Source organism: Onychomys torridus, chromosome 2 (genome assembly GCF_903995425.1).
Source record: "Onychomys torridus chromosome 2, mOncTor1.1, whole genome shotgun sequence".
In the NCBI taxonomy this organism is placed as follows: Eukaryota; Metazoa; Chordata; class Mammalia; order Rodentia; family Cricetidae; genus Onychomys; species Onychomys torridus.
Genome location: NC_050444.1, coordinates 155,066,201 through 155,083,753, shown reverse-complemented (window position 1 = coordinate 155,083,753; position 17,553 = coordinate 155,066,201). Strand labels below are relative to the sequence as shown.

At 50.7% G+C, this 17,553-nt stretch overlaps 1 protein-coding gene across 2 annotated transcripts in view; it reads left to right on the top strand.

The window, feature by feature from the left end:
* Positions 1-17,082, top strand: part of Spen (spen family transcriptional repressor) — a 77,647-nt gene extending 60,565 nt beyond the window's left edge. The window contains exons 10-15 of one of the 2 annotated variants that reach the window (XM_036179285.1): positions 1,139-1,239; positions 5,653-11,674; positions 14,325-14,813; positions 14,947-15,141; positions 15,453-15,611; positions 15,993-17,082. In XM_036179285.1, the coding sequence (XP_036035178.1) occupies positions 1,139-1,239; positions 5,653-11,674; positions 14,325-14,813; positions 14,947-15,141; positions 15,453-15,611; positions 15,993-16,124 (7,098 nt within the window). In that variant the 3' untranslated portion in view covers positions 16,125-17,082. Of the gene's footprint in view, positions 1-1,138; positions 1,240-5,652; positions 13,691-14,324; positions 14,814-14,946; positions 15,142-15,452; positions 15,612-15,992 lie in introns of both variants that reach the window. The other variant, XM_036179284.1, reaches the window with a different exon arrangement.
* Positions 17,083-17,553: the final 471 nt, after the last annotated feature.

Below are 17,553 nucleotides of genomic sequence, written 5' to 3'. Positions count from 1 at the left end.
TGCAGTTTGGAAATTGCACTGTGCCCAGCCCTTTCACTCATGGATTGGGTTCTGGGACCTTAAATTGCATCTGTCAAGATTTGTGGAGAATTTGGGAGTTTTATATTTAAAAATTTTTTTTTTAAACTTTCCAAAATTGGCCGTGTGTTGTGGTGCATGCCTTTTGTTTTTTAATTATTATTTTTAAACTTTTATATATTCTTTTCTCATTAGTACATCCTGACCCCAGCTTCTGCTCTTCCCAGTTACCCCTTCTCCCCCGGACCCACCCCCACACTCTGTCTTCCAGAAAAGAACAGGCCTCCAGGGACATTCACCAAAACCAGCACAATAAGATAAATAAGACCAGGCACAAACCATCACATCGGATTGAGCCCAGTAGGAAGTATGGGTCCCAAGAGCAAGCAAAAGAGTTAGAGATACCCCATTCCCACTGTCAGGAGACACCCCCCCCCCCAAATGCCAAGCCAACAACCATAACATATGCAGAGGACCTAGTGCAGACCCATGCAGGCTCCAGAATTGCCCCTTCCGTCTCTGGGAGCCCCAATGAGCCCTTCTGAGTTGATTCCACGGGCCGTGCTCTCCAGTGCCCTCGATTCCTTTGGCTCCCACAGTTCCTCCTTCCCGCTCTTCCATAATGGTGTTCCTCAAGCTTGGGCTGGGGCACCTGATAGAGACCTCCAACCTGGGCTTGCTCTCTCTACTTATTGTTTGACTCTGGGTCTCTGCATCTGCTCCTATCAGCTGCTGGAGGTAGCCTTACTGATGGCAGCTGGAAGTAGACACCAAACCATGAGTATAGTAGAGCACCATTTGGAATCATAATTTGCCAATTGTGTTTCTACTCTAGGTGTCTGGGCTGCCCAGCCTCAGTCATCATCTAGGCAGTGCCTGGCATGGGCTCCCTATGTGGCATGGGCCTCAATTTAGACCAGTCATTGGTTGGCCACAAGGCCAGCCTAGTCTACAAAGTAACTTCCAGGACAGCTAGAGCTATACAGAGAAACCTTGTCTTGACAAACAAACTCCAAAATTGAAATCTGAAACTTCTTTCTTTACAAAAATCTTTTTATATATTGTTTATGTTTGTATAATAATGGGTTTTATTATGAATTCTTTTTTTTTTTTTTTTAAGGTGGACTTTGCAAATCGGGAAAGCCAGTTGGCATTTTATCACTGCATGGAGAAGTCTGGCCAAGATATCAGAGACTTCTATGAAATGTTAACTGAAAGAAGGTAGGTGTTTCATTTCCTTTCGTGTTGGACCATCGGTTTGGGACACCAGCACCATGTGCATGGTCAGCGTTCTCCTTCTGAACCACTCCCAGCCTGGGTGTGTGCAGACCTGCCAGTATAGCTTGAGTTCTGATTTTTATGGATTGAAATTTTATTTTTCTCTTTTTAACTTCTACTCACTTCTCCACAAAGACATTGTTTAGCCTGCCATATAGAAAACACAGGTTTAGTTTTGCAAAGCTAGTTTTTATGTAGTTGAAGGTAGGGTGGGGATACTCTGTCTCAGTCCTCACTGAGTGCTCTTAGAAAGAATCGTGAAGCGTTTATTTGACTTTTTGAGATAGAGTGAGTCAGATCACATAGATAGAAACGTATGTGACCTTGGCAGTGCAGAAGGTCAGCCATTTTTTAGTCACTACTCCTGTGTGGTATTTGATTTTGTTTTCTTCTGTTGATTAGATAACCTATTAAAATACCCTCACATAATCACCAGACTTTTCACATAGCTGAATGTGTTTGAAAGTGGAAACAGTTGTCTGTACTAAAGCAAGCTTTTGGCCAGGCATTGCTCTGTGGTGGTCTCCTAAAGTGTGGGCACCTGTTCTATCCCATCCATATCAAAGGGCTTCAGGCAGTTAAAGTCAAGAGCCATCAGAACCCGGGAGGGCTGCCAAAGCCCATCAATATCTTCCTTCACTGCCTCTGGTCCCAGTTTTGTTAGGTTGAAATTACAGCATCTCTTCGAAATATTTCCTAACTCAGTATCCTGCTAAGTCACTGAACTCTTGAGCTTTGAAATGAAAACTGACCCCCATTGTCAAAATTCTAAAAGCTAAGGCTTTGATAGTTTCTCATGAATAGCTCAGAACTCAAATCACAAAACACTGAAAATGTACAATTCTTCAGATAGTGAGCCAGTGTGAGGGGCTGTTCTGTCATAGCTTCATCCCCCACCCGTCAATAAAAGAATACACATGAGATTGTTTGTATATGTGTACAAATATGTCATTTTGGACAGAATATTCTCAATCCCAGTTCCCAGAGTAGCAGTTTGAAGTCATTGGTTGCAGTTTTACTGTTTTTTGAGAGAGGGACTCATGTAGCCTAGGCTGGCCCCAGGCTTGTTTTATTATAGCTTGACCTTGAACTTGATGGTCTTTCTGTCTCTACCTCCTGAGTGCTGGCATTACATGTGTATGCCACTACACCTGACTTAGGTGGTACTGGGGGCCTAAATTGACCTTACCCTTGCCAGGCAAGCCCTGGGCCAACCGAGCTCCTTCCCGGGGTTGCTGTCAGTACATTAGTTCTTAAAAACAGTCTATGTAGCTGAGTGGTGGTGGTGCATGCCTTTAATCCCAGCATTCGGGAGGCAGAGTCAGGTGGATCTCATGAGTTCGAGCTCATCCTGGACTATAGAGTGAGATCCAGGAGGCAAAACTACACAGAGAAACCCTGTCTTAGACACCCCCCCCCCAAAAAAAAAAAAAAATTCCACGTGAGAGTGAGGGAAGGTGTGTATTGGAGGCTTCATTCATTGCACTTGAGGCATTAACAATTTCTGTGTGTACATTATATATTTTTTAAAAGGCAGAGTCTTCTGAGGGTTGGATGATGTAGTCTAGGAGTTGATTTTTGTATATTACTGCTTATGATTTGAGTGAAGACCTGTTTCTGGCTTTGATCCTTAGTTCATTTCCATGGTCATTTATCCCCATCTAATGGCATTTATATCCTCATGAAGGAGGCAGAAGAGAAGAGGTCTCACATGTTACTGTGTGTGTAATGCATTCCTCCACATAAAATTCAAGGATGTTTCCTTTGCTATAAAGTGAGGAAAGTAATCCCTCTGGTGAGGTGATGTCTGGTGGGAAAGCTGCTTGACTCCATTGATTAAGCTCAGGATTATAAACACCCTGATTTCTACAGACTTGTCCATGTACAAGGCTCTATGGCACTTGGTCTTCAAGTCTTCCACTTGGGTGGGAGGGTGGAGAAGGTCTTCATTTTTTTTTTTCTTTTTTTGGTTTTTTGAGACAGGGTTTCTCTATGTAGCTTTCTGTCTTTCCTGGAACTCACTCTGTAGCCCAGGCTGGCCTTGAACTCACAGAGATCCACCTGTCTCTGCTTCCCGAGTGCTGGGTTTAAAGGCATGCGCCACCACTGCCCGGCTAGGTCTCCATTTTCATGGCTTGAAGGTTGGGCAATTTCTGGTGACTTATTTGTTCTCTATCTACGTTTGGTAGCTTGGATAGAATTTTCTCCAAATCTGACTGTTGACAGTTCTTGTTTGACATACAAGGCATTACCTTTTCAGTGGGACGACTTCCCTCCATCTATGGACAAGGCAAGTGGCCTTGAATTCTTCTGTAAGGGATGTATCCCCTGTGCTGACTGGGCGCAAGTGCTCTATTGTTGTGTTCCCTGATGAAATTATTTAGCTTCATGGACTCAGCAAAATAAGTTGTTAAGATAGGGGTGTGTGTCTGTGTGCATGTCTGTAACTGTGTGTGTCTGTGTGCATCTGTCTGTGTATTTGAGTGTGTGCCCAGCTGCCAGAAGTTAACTACAGGTGTCATTCCCTAAGAGCGGTCCACCTTGCTCAGCAAAGTAGTAAGCTATTTAGGTGGGTGTCTTTTCTTTCTATTGGATAGTATATAATAGGTTCGCCTTCACAGAGGGAATACTTCCTTGCCTTGTGTATTAAATAACTCTAGTTCTATGCCTAGTGGGTTTTTGTTGTTGTTGTTTTTTGTTTTGAGTGTTTTATTTCTAATCCTCACTAGTCTGGAACTTCCTGTGTAGAACAAGGCTGGCTTCAGATTTAGGGACCTGCCTTCCTCTGCCTCTTGAGTGCTAGGATCAAAGATGTGCACTACCACATCCAGCCAAAGATTGTTGTTCTAACAACTATTACTGTGCTGCACTGAGCCAAAAAGTGACGTAAGAGCTGCAGAGACTGGGCCTCAGAGCCAAGCCTATGCAGTTGATGACAGTACTTGTTAGAATGAGTATACCTCACCCACCTAAGACAGAACAGTATACCAAGACTGGCCTTTTATCTAGAACACAGTTGATTGATTGACTGATTATTGGTTGGTTGTCAGTAGTACTTAGTGTAGCCTGGACTGGTCTAGAACTCCTGTAGACCAGGCTGGCCTTGAACTCACAGAGATCCACCTGCTTCTGCCCCCTCAAGTGCTAGGATTAAAAGTGTGCACCATCACTGCCCCAAATACTTAAACTTTTAAAAAACATTTATTTATTTTCTTTTTTGTTTTTGTTTTTGTTTTTGTTTTTGTTTTTGTTTTTTTGAGACAGAATCTCACTGTAATCTCAACTGACCTGGAGCTTGCTCTGTAGAGCAGGCTAGCCCCTGACACCTGGAGATCTCCCTGCCTCTGCCTCCCAAGTGCCAGGATTAAAGGCATGTGCCATCATGCCCAGATATAATATTTTTTAAAAGATTTACTTACTTTATGTGTGAATGTTTTGCCTGTTTGTGTGTATGAGTGCTTAGTGTGTCTGGTACCCAAGGAAGTCAGAAGAGGGTATCTGTTTACCTGGAACTGGAGTTAAGGAAGGCTGTGAGCCATCATGTGGGTTTTAGGAATTAAACATGGGTCCTTTGCAAAGATAATAAGTGAGCTTAACTTCTAAGTCATCTCTCCAGCCCTAAGATTTAAAAATCTGAAAAATTCTTTTAAAGAAATTGATATAATTACATATGTTTATTGAGTACAATGCGACAGTCTAAACAATACATGCCTACGGTACAGCACAGTGGGATCAGGGTACATAGCAGTGGGTCTCCTTTTTTATTTTTTTTCCAAGACAGGGTTTCTCTGTGTAACAGTCCTGGCTGTCTGGAACTCGCTTTGTAGACCAGGCTGGCCTCGAACTCACAGAGATCCCCCTGCCTCTGCCTCCCAAGTGCTGGGATTACAGGAGTGCGCCACCACTGCCTGGCTAGGAGTGGGTCTCCTTAAATATTTGTCATTTATTTGAGATTATTGCGTTTCTGTTATAACTGTGAAAGTGCTGGGCATGCATGGTTGTACACACGTTAATCCCAGCACTCCAGAGGCAGAAGCAGGAGATCACTGTGAGTTGGAAGCCAGCCTGGTCTACAGGCCAGGGCTGCAGATAAGCACCTGGTGCTTTACATTTGAATTTTATTTAGGCTGTCAGTTTTTAGTCCTCAGGGCTGTTTCTGGCTTAGGAGCTGCTGCAAAAGACTTGCTGCTGAACACGTGACTGAGGAATGCTCGGAGCCCAGAGATGTGTGTGAGGTGGTTCACTGTGTACCCCAGACTGGCCTTGAACTTGTGCAGTTGAGTGCCGGGATTATGGAGGTGGGACTGCAAGTGTTGAGAAGACAGGAGCACTAACAGTCTCTGTGATGTTTGGCAGAGAGGAGCGAAGAGGGTCCTATGACTACAGCCAAGATCGGACCTACTATGAAAGCGTCCGCACTCCAGGCACCTACCCTGAGGACTCCAGGAGGGACTATCCAGCTCGAGGGAGGGACTTCTATTCCGATTGGGAAACCTACCAAGGAGAGTACTATGAGTCCCGATACTATGATGACCCTCGCGAATACAGAGAATATAGGAGTGATCCTTATGAACAAGATATTCGGGAGTACAGCTATAGGCAGAGAGAACGGGAGCGAGAAAGGGAAAGATTTGAGTCGGACCGGGACCGGGACCATGAGAGGAGACCCATTGAGCGAAGTCAGAGTCCCGTGCTCTTGCGTCGTCCACAGAGTCCTGGGGTGTCTCCTGCACATTCTGAGAGACTGCCAAGTGACTCGGAGAGGAGGCTGTACCGCCGGTCCTCAGAGCGAAGTGGGAGCTGCAGCTCGGTGTCCCCTCCACGGTACGACAAACTGGAGAAGGTTCGGTTGGAGCGCTATACAAAAAACGAAAAGACAGAGAAAGAACGGACTTTTGATCCTGAGAGAGTGGAGAGGGAGAGACGAATAATTCGGAAGGAAAAAGGAGAAAAGGACAAACCTGACAGGCAGAGACGGAAAGGAAAAGGTCATTCCCCTAGTTCTCAGTCTTCCGAAACAGAGCAAGAAAATGATCGTGATCAGAGCCCGGAGAAAACACGGAGCAATACCAAGCTGAGCAGAGAGAAAGCCGACAAGGACGGGCCAGCCAAGAACCGCCTGGAGCTCATGCCTTGTGTGGTTTTGACTCGAGTGAAAGAAAAGGAGGGGAAGGTTATTGACCACCCTCCGACAGAAAAGCTCAAAGCGAGGTTTGATCATGACACTGTTAAGCCTTCAGCCCTGGGTCAGAAGTCCCAGGCCTCTCAGATGGAGCCTGCCAAGTCAGACTCGTCTACAGTGGAGTCTGCTAGAGGGAAAGCCCCGAGGGAAAAGGCCCTTTCCAGCCACACAGAAGTCGGGGATAAAGAAGGCAGGCCTAAACTCAGGAAGCACCTCAAGCCGGAGCAGACGCCTGAGGGCCTGAGTGCTCTGGACCTGGAGAAGCTGGAAGCGAGGAAAAGGCGCTTTGCAGATTCCAGCTTGAAAGCAGAAAAGCAGAAACCAGAAGTCAAGAAAAGCAGCCCCGAGACAGAGGATACTCGAGTACTTCTCAAGAAGCAGCCTGATGTGTCGAGAGATGCTGTTCTGCCGAGGGAAGGAGAGCCTGAAAGAAAGCCTGTGAGAAAAGAAATCCTTAAAAGGGAATCAAAAAAAACTAAGCTGGACAGACTGAATTCGGCTCCCAGCCCCAAAGACTGCCAGGAGCCTGCTGCCGTCTCCTCAGGGTCTGGCTCAAGGCCCAGCTCAGATGTACACACAGGCCTGGGAGATCCAATACACGGATCTGTGGAAAATCAAGAAGCCCAGCCCAAAAAAGCCATCCCCTCAAAACCTCAGCCCAAACAGCTGCAGGCCCTAGATAATCAAGGGCCTGAGAAAGAGGAAGTCAAGAAAAACTACTGCCGTCTTCGTGATGAACCAGCAGAGCATAAAGCAGGCCAGGAGAAGCCACACACAGTAAACGCTGAAGAAAAACTTGGCATTGACATTGATCACACACAGAGTTACCGCAAACAGATGGAACAGAGTCGCAGAAAACAGCAGATGGAGATGGAAATAGCCAAGTCTGAGAAGTTTGGCAGTCCTAAAAAAGATGTAGATGAATATGAAAGACGTAGCCTTGTTCATGAGGTAGGCAAGCCCCCCCAGGATGTTACTGACGACTCACCCCCCAGCAAAAAGAAAAGGATGGATCATGTTGATTTTGATATCTGTACAAAAAGAGAGAGAAATTACAGAAGTTCCCGCCAAATCAGTGAGGACTCTGAAAGGACCGGCTGTTCTCCCAGTGTCCGCCATGGTTCCTTCCACGAAGACGATGACACCCTGGGCTCCCCTAGGCTGATGTCAGTAAAAGGGTCTCCTAAAGTGGATGAAAAAGGTCTCCCCTATTCTAATGTAGCAGTGAGAGAAGACCCCTTAAAATTTAATCCCTATGATTCTAGTAAGCGAGAGCAGGTGGCAGACATGGCCAAAATAAAGCTGTCTGTCTTGAATTCTGAAGATGAGCCGAATCGTTGGGACCCTCAGATGAAACAGGACCCCAGCAGGTTTGATGTGAGTTTTCCAAACAGCATAATTAAGAGAGACAGTTTACGAAAGAGGTCTGTACGTGATCTGGAACCTGGTGAGGTACCCTCTGACTCTGATGAGGATGCTGAGCACAAATCCCAGTCACCCAGGGCCTCCAGCTTGTATGACAGCCCTCGGCTGTCTTTTTTATTGAGGGACAGAGATGACAAAGTACGTGAGCGAGATGAAAGACTCTCTGGTTCTTTAGAAAGAAATAAATTTTATTCTTTTGCTCTGGATAAGACGATCACACCAGACACTAAAGCTTTGCTTGAAAGAGCTAAGTCACTCTCTTCATCCCGTGAAGAAAACTGGTCTTTTCTTGACTGGGACTCCCGGTTTGCTAATTTTCGAAACAACAAAGATAAAGAAAAGGTTGACTCTGCCCCAAGACCTATTCCCTCCTGGTACATGAAAAAGAAGAAAATCAGGACCGACTCGGAGGGGAAAATGGATGATAAGAAGGATGACCACAGGGAAGAGGAGGAGCAGGAGAGGCAAGAGCTGTTTGCCTCTCGGTTTTTGCATAGCTCCATCTTTGAACAAGATTCTAAGCGGCTGCAGCATCTTGAGAGGAAAGGAGAGGATTCCGACTTTCCCCCCGGGAGGCTGTACAGCAGACAAGCATCTGACGGTGCCAGCAGCACAGGTGACTCGGTCCAGGAGCCAGTGGTCCTGTTCCACAGCAGATTCATGGAGCTCACACGGATGCAGCAGAAGGAAAAGGAGAAGGACCAGAAGCCCAAGGAGGCTGAGAAACAGGAGGACCCAGAGAGCGTTCCCAAGACCCCGGAACCTGCCACTGAGACCAGAGAGCTGGAGCCGAAAGGCCCTGTTTCAGTTGGGCTTCCTGTGGTCACCCCTGTGACACCAGAACCAGCAGCATCAGCACCAGAGAAGGCTGAGAAAACAGCAGAGGCTCCTTCACTGGCAGGAGAGAAGCCTGTGGAGCCAGCCCAGGTCTTGGAAGAGGCAAAGTTGGTGTCTGAGTCAGTTCCTGTCCCTGTGGAAAAGCCTAAGCAGGTAGACTTACCCCCAGGAAGGGGTGTCAGTGAGAGTACTGCTGTGGCGCCTTTGGCTACTCAAGAAAGCTCAACTGCCGAAGGCACCCCACGTGCGGATGCCGAGCCTCTGACTCCTGGGGCTGCAGTTTCCAAGGTAGAAAGCAATGTAGATCCAAAACCCAGCAGTCCCCAGCCACTTTCAAAACTGACTCAGAAGTCTGAGGAAGCTGAAGAGCCAAAAGTGGAGAAGCCAGATGCAGCTCCAAGCATTGAGCCCAGTGCCACTCAGAAAGCTGAAGTTCAGCCCCCAGCGCCTGAAGATGTGGAGGCCAGTCCTCCAGTCGCTGCAAAAGAAAGGAAGACATACAAAAACAAGCGTGCCAAGACACCAGTCCAGGCAGCTGCTGCAAGCATCGTGGAGAAGCCCGTCACCAGAAAGAGTGAGAGGATAGACCGGGAAAAGCTGAAGCGCTCCAGCTCTCCTCGTGGAGAAGCACAGAAGCTGTTAGAACTGAAGATGGAGGCTGAGAAGATTACAAGGACTGCATCTAAAAACTCTGCGGGGGACCCCGAGCTCCCTGAGCCAAGCCTGCCTCTCAGCCGAACCAGGCGCCGGAATGTCAGGAGCGTTTATGCCACCATGGGTGACCACGAAAGCCGCCCATCTCCAGCTAAAGAGCCTGCTGAGCAGCCTAGAGTGACCAGGAAGAGATTGGAGCGGGAGCTGCAGGAGGCTGTGGTCCCTCCCACCACCCCCCGAAGGGGAAGGCCTCCTAAAACACGGCGGCGTGTGGATGAGAATGAAGAACATGAGGCGAAAGAGCCAGCAGAAACACCCAAGCCAGCTGAAGGGTGGAGGTCTCCAAGGTCTCAGAAGTCAGCAGGCACTGGGGGGCCCTACGGGAAAAGGGGGAGAAACGAGCCGAAAGTGGAGGCTGCTGCTGAGGGCAGTGCCCAGGTGAACACGAGGGAAAGTAACACCAAGTCCAGGGGTGATAAAGAAGCAGCGAGTGAGCCTAAGCGTGACAGGAAGGACACGAGCACAGACAAAAAGGGACCCGACACCTTCCCAGCTGAGACAGTGGAGAAAAAACCACCTCCCGAGAAAAACACCAAGTCAAAGCGAGGACGTGCTCGGAACACCAGGTCAGCAGTGGACAGGGCTGCACATCTGAGAACCCTGGACATGGCCCCCAGGGCTGCAGGGCAGACCGTGGACAAGGAAGCTGGCCTTGTGGCAGCCTCTCCGGAGAACACGGAGAGCCCTCCAAAGGAAAGTGACTCCTCATCTCAGCTGAGGAATGACCCAGTTGATCCTAAAAAGGAAGCAGAGAAGGAAGATTTGTCCGCCTGTACGGTGTCCCCAGAAGCCACACAGCTAGCCAAGCAGATGGAGCTGGAGCAGGCTGTGGAGAACATTGCAAAGCTCACTGAGCCCTCCAGCAGTGCAACTGACAAGGGAGCAGCCCCGGGGACATCTGCAGGCCACGCCACGGAGGATGGCCACAAGCCTGCACACCAGGCAAACGAGACTGAACTGGCTGCGGCTATTGGCTCCATCGTGAGCGACAATTCTGGAGAACCGGAAGACCTGTCCACTTCTCCCTCCTTACCCCCAGGATCTCAGCCGCATCTGCAGGAAGGATTGGAGCGGGGGCCCCCTGAGGCCCCGGCTGGAATCCTGGAGGCAGATGCTGCTACACAGTCTCCTAGCTCACAACTCAGTGTCTCGGAGCCCTCAGCAGGTTCTGCAGACCCCAAGGACACCAGAGGGAACAGCAGTGACTCTGTACAGGAAGCCAGGGGCTCTAAAGTGGAAGTCACTCCTCCCCGGAAAGACAAAGGGCGCCAGAAGACACGATCGCGCCGGAAAAGGAACACAAACAAGAAAGTGGTCACTGCCACAGAGACTCGCGTCTCTGAGGCTGAGCAGGTTCAAAGCGAGAGCCCTGCTGCCAATGAGGCAACATCAGCACCCCCAGAAGTTCCCCAGGAAGAAGAGCAGAGCGAAAAACCTCTATCCACTCCTCCCCAGGAATGCACTTCTGACCCAAGCAAGACGCCCCCTGCTGAGAGTCTGTGTCAGGGAAGCAGTATTGAAGGAAAGACTCCATGCAAAGCACCCGCACCCCCTGACCTCCCACCTCTTTCCCAGCCATCACCAGTAGATGATGAGCCCCAGGCCAGGTTCAAGGTGCATTCCATCATTGAAAGTGATCCAGTGACCCCACCCAGTGACTCGAGTATACCTCCACCCACAATTCCTTTAGTGACAATAGCAAAGCTCCCACCCCCTGTCATTCCTGGGGGAGTCCCCCATCAGAGTCCCCCTACTAAGGTGACTGAGTGGATCACAAGACAGGAGGAGCCTCAGGCTCAGTCTACCCCAGCTCCAGCTCTTCCCCCAGACACAAAGGCCTCTGACGTGGACACCAGCTCCAGTACACTGAGGAAGATCCTCATGGACCCCAAATATGTCTCTGCCACTGGTGTTCCTTCCACACGTGTCACCACAGCCATCGCAGAGCCCGTGAGTGCTGCTCCTTGTCTGCACGAGGTACCGGTCCCTCCAGGTGAACCCAGACATCTTCCCTTAGAGGAAAAGTCAGCAACTCCAGTATCAAATGCTTCTGACCCACAACCCTCAGAGGTCTCAGTAGCTGCTGACAAAGAGAAGGTGGCTCCAGTCATTGCCCCCAAAATCACGTCCGTTATTAGCCGGATGCCTGTCAGCATTGACCTGGAGAATTCGCAGAAGATAACGTTGGCAAAACCAGCTCCTCAGACCCTGACTGGCCTGGTGAGTGCCCTGACTGGCCTGGTGAATGTCTCTCTGGTCCCAGTGAATGCCTTAAAGGGCCCTGTGAAGGGCTCAGTGGCCACACTGAAAGGTTTAGTGAGCACCCCTGCTGGGCCTGTGAATCTCCTAAAGGGGCCTGTGAATGTCCTCACTGGACCTGTGAATGTCCTGACCACTCCAGTGAGCGCCACAGTGGGCACAGTGAACGCTGCCCCGGGTACCGTGAACGCTGCCGCTGCGGGTGCAGTGACTGCTGCTTGTGGTGTGACTGCCACAACAGGTGCAGCAGCCATGACCGGTGCAGTGACGGTGCCATCAGCAAAGGGCAAACAGAGGTCAAGCAGCAATGAAAACAGTCGCTTCCACCCTGGGTCTATGTCAGTGATTGATGACCGCCCCGCAGAGACAGGCTCTGGTGCAGGGCTGCGTGTGAATACTTCAGAAGGAGTTGTGCTTCTGAGCTACTCAGGACAGAAGACGGAAGGCCCACAGCGGATCAGTGCCAAGATCAGCCAGATCCCCCCAGCCAGTGCAATGGACATTGAGTTTCAGCAGTCAGTATCAAAGTCCCAGGTGAAACCAGATTCTGTCACCCCATCCCAGTCCGCACCCAAAGGCCCTCAGACCCCTTCAGCTTTTGCAAATGTGGCCACCCATTCTACTCTGGTACTGACTGCCCAGACATATAATGCCTCTCCAGTGATCTCCTCTGTGAAGACGGACCGTCCATCCTTGGAAAAGCCTGAGCCCATTCACCTCTCAGTGTCCACACCTGTCACCCAAGGTGGCACAGTGAAGGTTCTCACCCAGGGCATCAACACACCCCCAGTGCTGGTTCACAACCAGCTTGTTCTCACCCCAAGCATAGTCACCACTAACAAGAAACTTGCTGACCCTGTCACTCTGAAAATAGAGACCAAGGTCCTTCAGCCAGCTAACTTGGGGTCCACCCTCACTCCCCACCACCCTCCTGCCCTGCCCAGCAAACTGCCTACAGAAGTGAACCATGTTCCTTCGGGACCCAGCACCCCAGTAGATCGAACCATCTCGCACTTGGCAGCCCCAAAACCAGATACACATACTCCTCGACCTAGTGGGCCTACATCAGGCCCATTCCCAAGGGCCTGCCACCCCAGCAGCACCACATCCACAGCACTTTCCACCAATGCCACCGTCATGCTAGCTGCAGGCATTCCAGTCCCCCAGTTCATCTCCAGTATCCACCCAGAGCAGTCTGTCATCATGCCACCCCACAGCATCACTCAGACTGTGTCCCTTGGTCACCTTTCACAAGGTGAGGTGAGAATGAACACACCCACATTGCCCAGCATCACCTACAGCATCCGGCCAGAGACTCTGCACTCTCCTCGGGCCCCTCTGCAGCCCCAGCAGATAGAAGCAAGGGCCCCACAGCATGTGGGCACACCCCAGCCCACCACAGCTGGTGTACCTGCTCTGGCCACCCAGCACCCTCCTGAGGAAGAAGTTCACTATCACCTCCCTGTGGCTAGAGCTGCGGCCCCTGTGCAGTCAGAAGTTCTGGTCATGCAGTCGGAGTACCGACTGCACCCATACACTGTGCCCCGAGATGTGAGGATCATGGTGCACCCACACGTGACTGCTGTCAGTGAACAGCCCAGGGCCACCGAGGGGGTAGTGAAGGTGCCACCAGCCAACAAGGCACCCCAGCAGCTGGTGAAAGAAACCATTAAGACTTCAGATGCCAAAGCAATCCCTGCTCCGGCCCCTGGCCCTGTGCCTACCCCTGCCCCTACCCCTCATGGTGAAGCCCGCATCCTCACAGTCACCCCCAGCAACCAACTTCAGGGGCTGCCTCTGACCCCACCTGTGGTTGTAACCCATGGGGTGCAGATTGTGCACTCCAGTGGTGAACTATTCCAAGAATATAGGTATGGAGACATCCGTACCTACCATGCCCCAGCTCAGCTCACACACACCCAGTTTCCTGTCGCCTCCTCCGTCAGCCTACCCTCCAGGACCAAGACTTCTGCACAGGTGAGGAAGCCAGGTTTCCTCCCTACCTTTTGGGCTTGCACTTGGGGGCTTTGTGGTTTAGAAAGATAGGCAGGCCATCAAGCTGGTTCCGTGGGTGAAGGCATTTGCTTAAGTGTGAGCCTGGCAACCCAAGTTTGGTTCCCAGAACCGTCATAAATAAGAACTAACTCCAGAGTTGTCCTCTGACCTCCACATGGACACACATAGTAGCATACTTGTGTGTGTGTGTGTCCCATCATGCGCGCGCGTGCGCGCGCGCGCGCACACACACACACACACACACACACTAATAAACGTAAAAAACTGACCTTCGGCAAGGGTCATGAGCAAGGTACAGACAAGCTAGACAGGACTTGGAGGTGGAAAGATGGGCTTCCTAAAGTCACGGTGAGGAGCGCCTCAGATCAGACCACAGCTCTTGGATATGGGGAGACACTTTATGTGAGGGCTCCTGCCTGCAGGGTCAGAAGGGCTATGTTAGGTGGCCTTTTCCCTGAGACAGCTCCCCGCCTCACATTTCCTCTGTGGCCTGAGACAAGGATGCCTCCCTCTGGTCTACTGAGTTCTTGTTTGGAAGCCAGGGCTTTTGTGCAGCCCACCCTGACTGTCCCTTTGTCTTCCTTCCCAACTCTAGGGACCTTCTGAAGGCGGCGGCGAGCCCTTGCAGTCCACACAGCCTGCACAGTCTGCCCCCTCTACGCAGTCCACGCAGCCTGCACCACCTGCCCCACCCTGCCAGCCTGCCCAGCCACTGAGTAGCAAGATGCCCCAGGTCTCCCAAGAAGCAAAGGGGACCCAGACAGGAGGGGTAGAGCAGCCTCGTCTCTCAGCTGTCCCTGCAAGTAGGCCACCTGAGCCCCTTGTTCAGGTTCAGAAGGCGCCGGTGGAAACAGGCCAGCCGACCCACCCGTCCCCTGTATCAGTCTCCATGAAGCCGGACCTCCCAAATCCTCTTCCCTCTCAGGCTGCCCCAAAGCAGCCACTGTTTGTCTCTACGGCCTCGGGCACAAGCACCCCACCTGGACTGGCTCTGCCTCACACTGAAGCCCAGCCAGCCCCCAAACAAGATTCTTCTCCACACCTGACTCCACAGAGGCCTGTGGATATGGTCCAGCTTCTGAAGGTAAGACATCCTTTGTTCTGTCCTAAGAAGTACCCCAACCTCCCAGTTGATTGTATCAGGAGTGAGCTGCTTCCAGGGTCATGCTGGTCATTCCATGCATGACCCCATTTTTCCTTTGTTTCCTGGTAAGCAGAAGTACCCCATCGTGTGGCAGGGCCTGCTAGCCCTCAAGAACGACACAGCTGCTGTGCAGCTCCACTTCGTCTCCGGCAACAATGTCCTGGCCCATCGGTCCCTGCCTCTCTCTGAAGGTGGTCCCCCGCTGAGGATCGCCCAAAGGATGCGGCTAGAGACCTCGCAGCTGGAAGGGGTTGCCCGTAGGATGACAGTAAGACTTGGGGGCCGTGGTAAATGCACATGCCATTCACAGGGAAGGAAGAACAGGTAGCCTCTGTGGCTTAACTCCTGGCGTTGGTAACTCTTGAAGTGGGCAATGAAGGGTAAACTCTACTTGCGTAGAGAAGGACCTCTAGTCTAGAAGTGAGCATATGCACACACACACACACACACACACACACACACACACACACACACACACGTTAGCGTGGTGTGACACAGCCATCTTGGAGGTGCCTAGCTACTTGGGTAGGACACGTGCTGTTTAGTCAGGAGATCCCTAACCATTCACCTCCGCTGCAGGTGGAGACAGATTACTGTCTGCTGCTGGCTCTGCCCTGTGGTCGTGACCAGGAGGATGTGGTGAGCCAGACGGAGTCCCTCAAGGCTGCCTTCATCACTTACCTGCAGGCCAAGCAGGCAGCAGGGATTATCAACGTCCCCAACCCTGGCTCCAATCAGGTTGGTCCATTGTCCCATCACTACCCCACATTTGTACACACAGCTAGGACCAGTTTAGGTCAGGGCAGCAGGGCTGGTCTGGCCTGGTGTCATGGATATTTCTGGTAGCAACCAGAGTACCCCAGGAGTTCCCAGAGGAAATGGGCACATGGCTGCATGGGTAATGGCTACCAATTGCCCATCCTGGAAAGAGGTAGGGAACAGCTGAGAGGGGGCGGGGGGAGTGTTGACCTTCAACTGTAGAGGTCGATGATACTGTGCTGATATGCAGCCTGACTGGGGCGGAGGGGGGGGGGCTGTCATGGCCTGCCAGGTATGAATGAGTATTGGGGGTCGGAACCTTGGAAGACAGTGGGTCCCACTTTTCTCTCACTCCTCCAGCCCGCCTATGTGCTGCAGATCTTCCCACCCTGTGAGTTCTCCGAGAGTCACCTCTCCCGCCTGGCCCCTGACCTCCTTGCCAGCATCTCCAACATCTCTCCCCACCTCATGATCGTCATTGCCTCTGTGTGAAGCTCTGCTGCAATGATGAACAGGACAGAACCGTGGACAGCCCAGGCAGGCAGAGGGCAAGCTGCTGAGGGGCAGACTGCTGGGCGCCTCCAGCTGCCCTCGCTCTCCTGCCCACCCAGCTCTATGGATAGACCTCCTCTGGGGGTGGTGCTGCTTGTATGTTTACATGAAATCCTTGCCCAGGACAGACCACCAACCCATGGACTCACAGAAACCTTAGGGGCTGGCTTTCCTCCTTTGGAGAAAAGGAACAGGGCAGTGGGAGTCTGTTTTTGGTGAACAGAACGGCCTTTGCACTAAATTAGTGACTTGCACAGTGAACACAGGCTGTGAGGAGCTGGACATGTGTACGTGAGCACACCACAGACTCTCATGCAGGACTTGGGACTTGTGCTGAAGCCTTGGTGTCAAGGAACATTTCATTGGGTATTTTTGCCCCATCTCTTTTCTTCAAGCCCTGCTCATCGGACATGTCATCTTTCTTAATTCTCCTGCCACCACCACCTTCAACTCATCGGATGTAGTTTACAGCTGAGTAAAAGCCAACAGAAGGATTTTCTTCCTTGGTCGGATGTGCAGAACTTGGGATGTGTATATATAAATATATAATATATATAAATATATATAATACTGACTTAAATCAAATTTCCCTGACATACATTTTTTTTAATCTGTGCCAAAAATGTGTTTTCAAAGAAAATCTTATTTTCATACTCAGACTTTGTACCGTCACTCATTTGTATAAGTGCGCTTCATTACAGCACGGGTCCTGCCCCCGCAACATGGAAGTGTCACGTAGCACCTGGACAAAAAGACCTGGCCAACTCCTTCTTCCTGTGACTTGGACCTCTCCCTGACTTCCTAACACTTATTAATTTATGAAACTGTTTTTCTCAGCGCAGTTTTGTTGTGTGTCCATTGGATTACAAACTTTATTAAAAAATACAAAACACCTCAAGTGTGAATGTGGTTGTCGCTCAAGTGGGAGCCACGGGGTTCTTGGCTTGCTGGAACAGTAGCTCTTACCCTAAGTCTGTGAACAAGAACCTTTTCTGCTCCCTGATCTTCCCCAGAGCTTTTCAGCTTGTGCTTGAGATTTGAATCACAAATGCTGCCCCTCCGTCCTGTTTCCTAGGCCACTGGGAAGGCACTTCCGATTTTGATAATGAAGTCCCTCCTTTCCCTACCCGCTTGCAAGCTCCTGATTGGAGGAGCAAGGAGCCTGATAGTCCCGGGGCTGTTAATTCCCATGCCTGCTTCAAGACAAGAAAAGGCTGTGGCACGAGAATCTGGGTGACAGATCTGGGGCTACAGAGCAGGCCGTCCAGTTCGGTGGGACTCCTCCATGGGAAGGTCACAGCTCTGCCTGCCAGGATCCCATCATCAAAGCTTCTGGCTGCTCCCCTTCCCTTCTTGCCAGCCTGGTGGT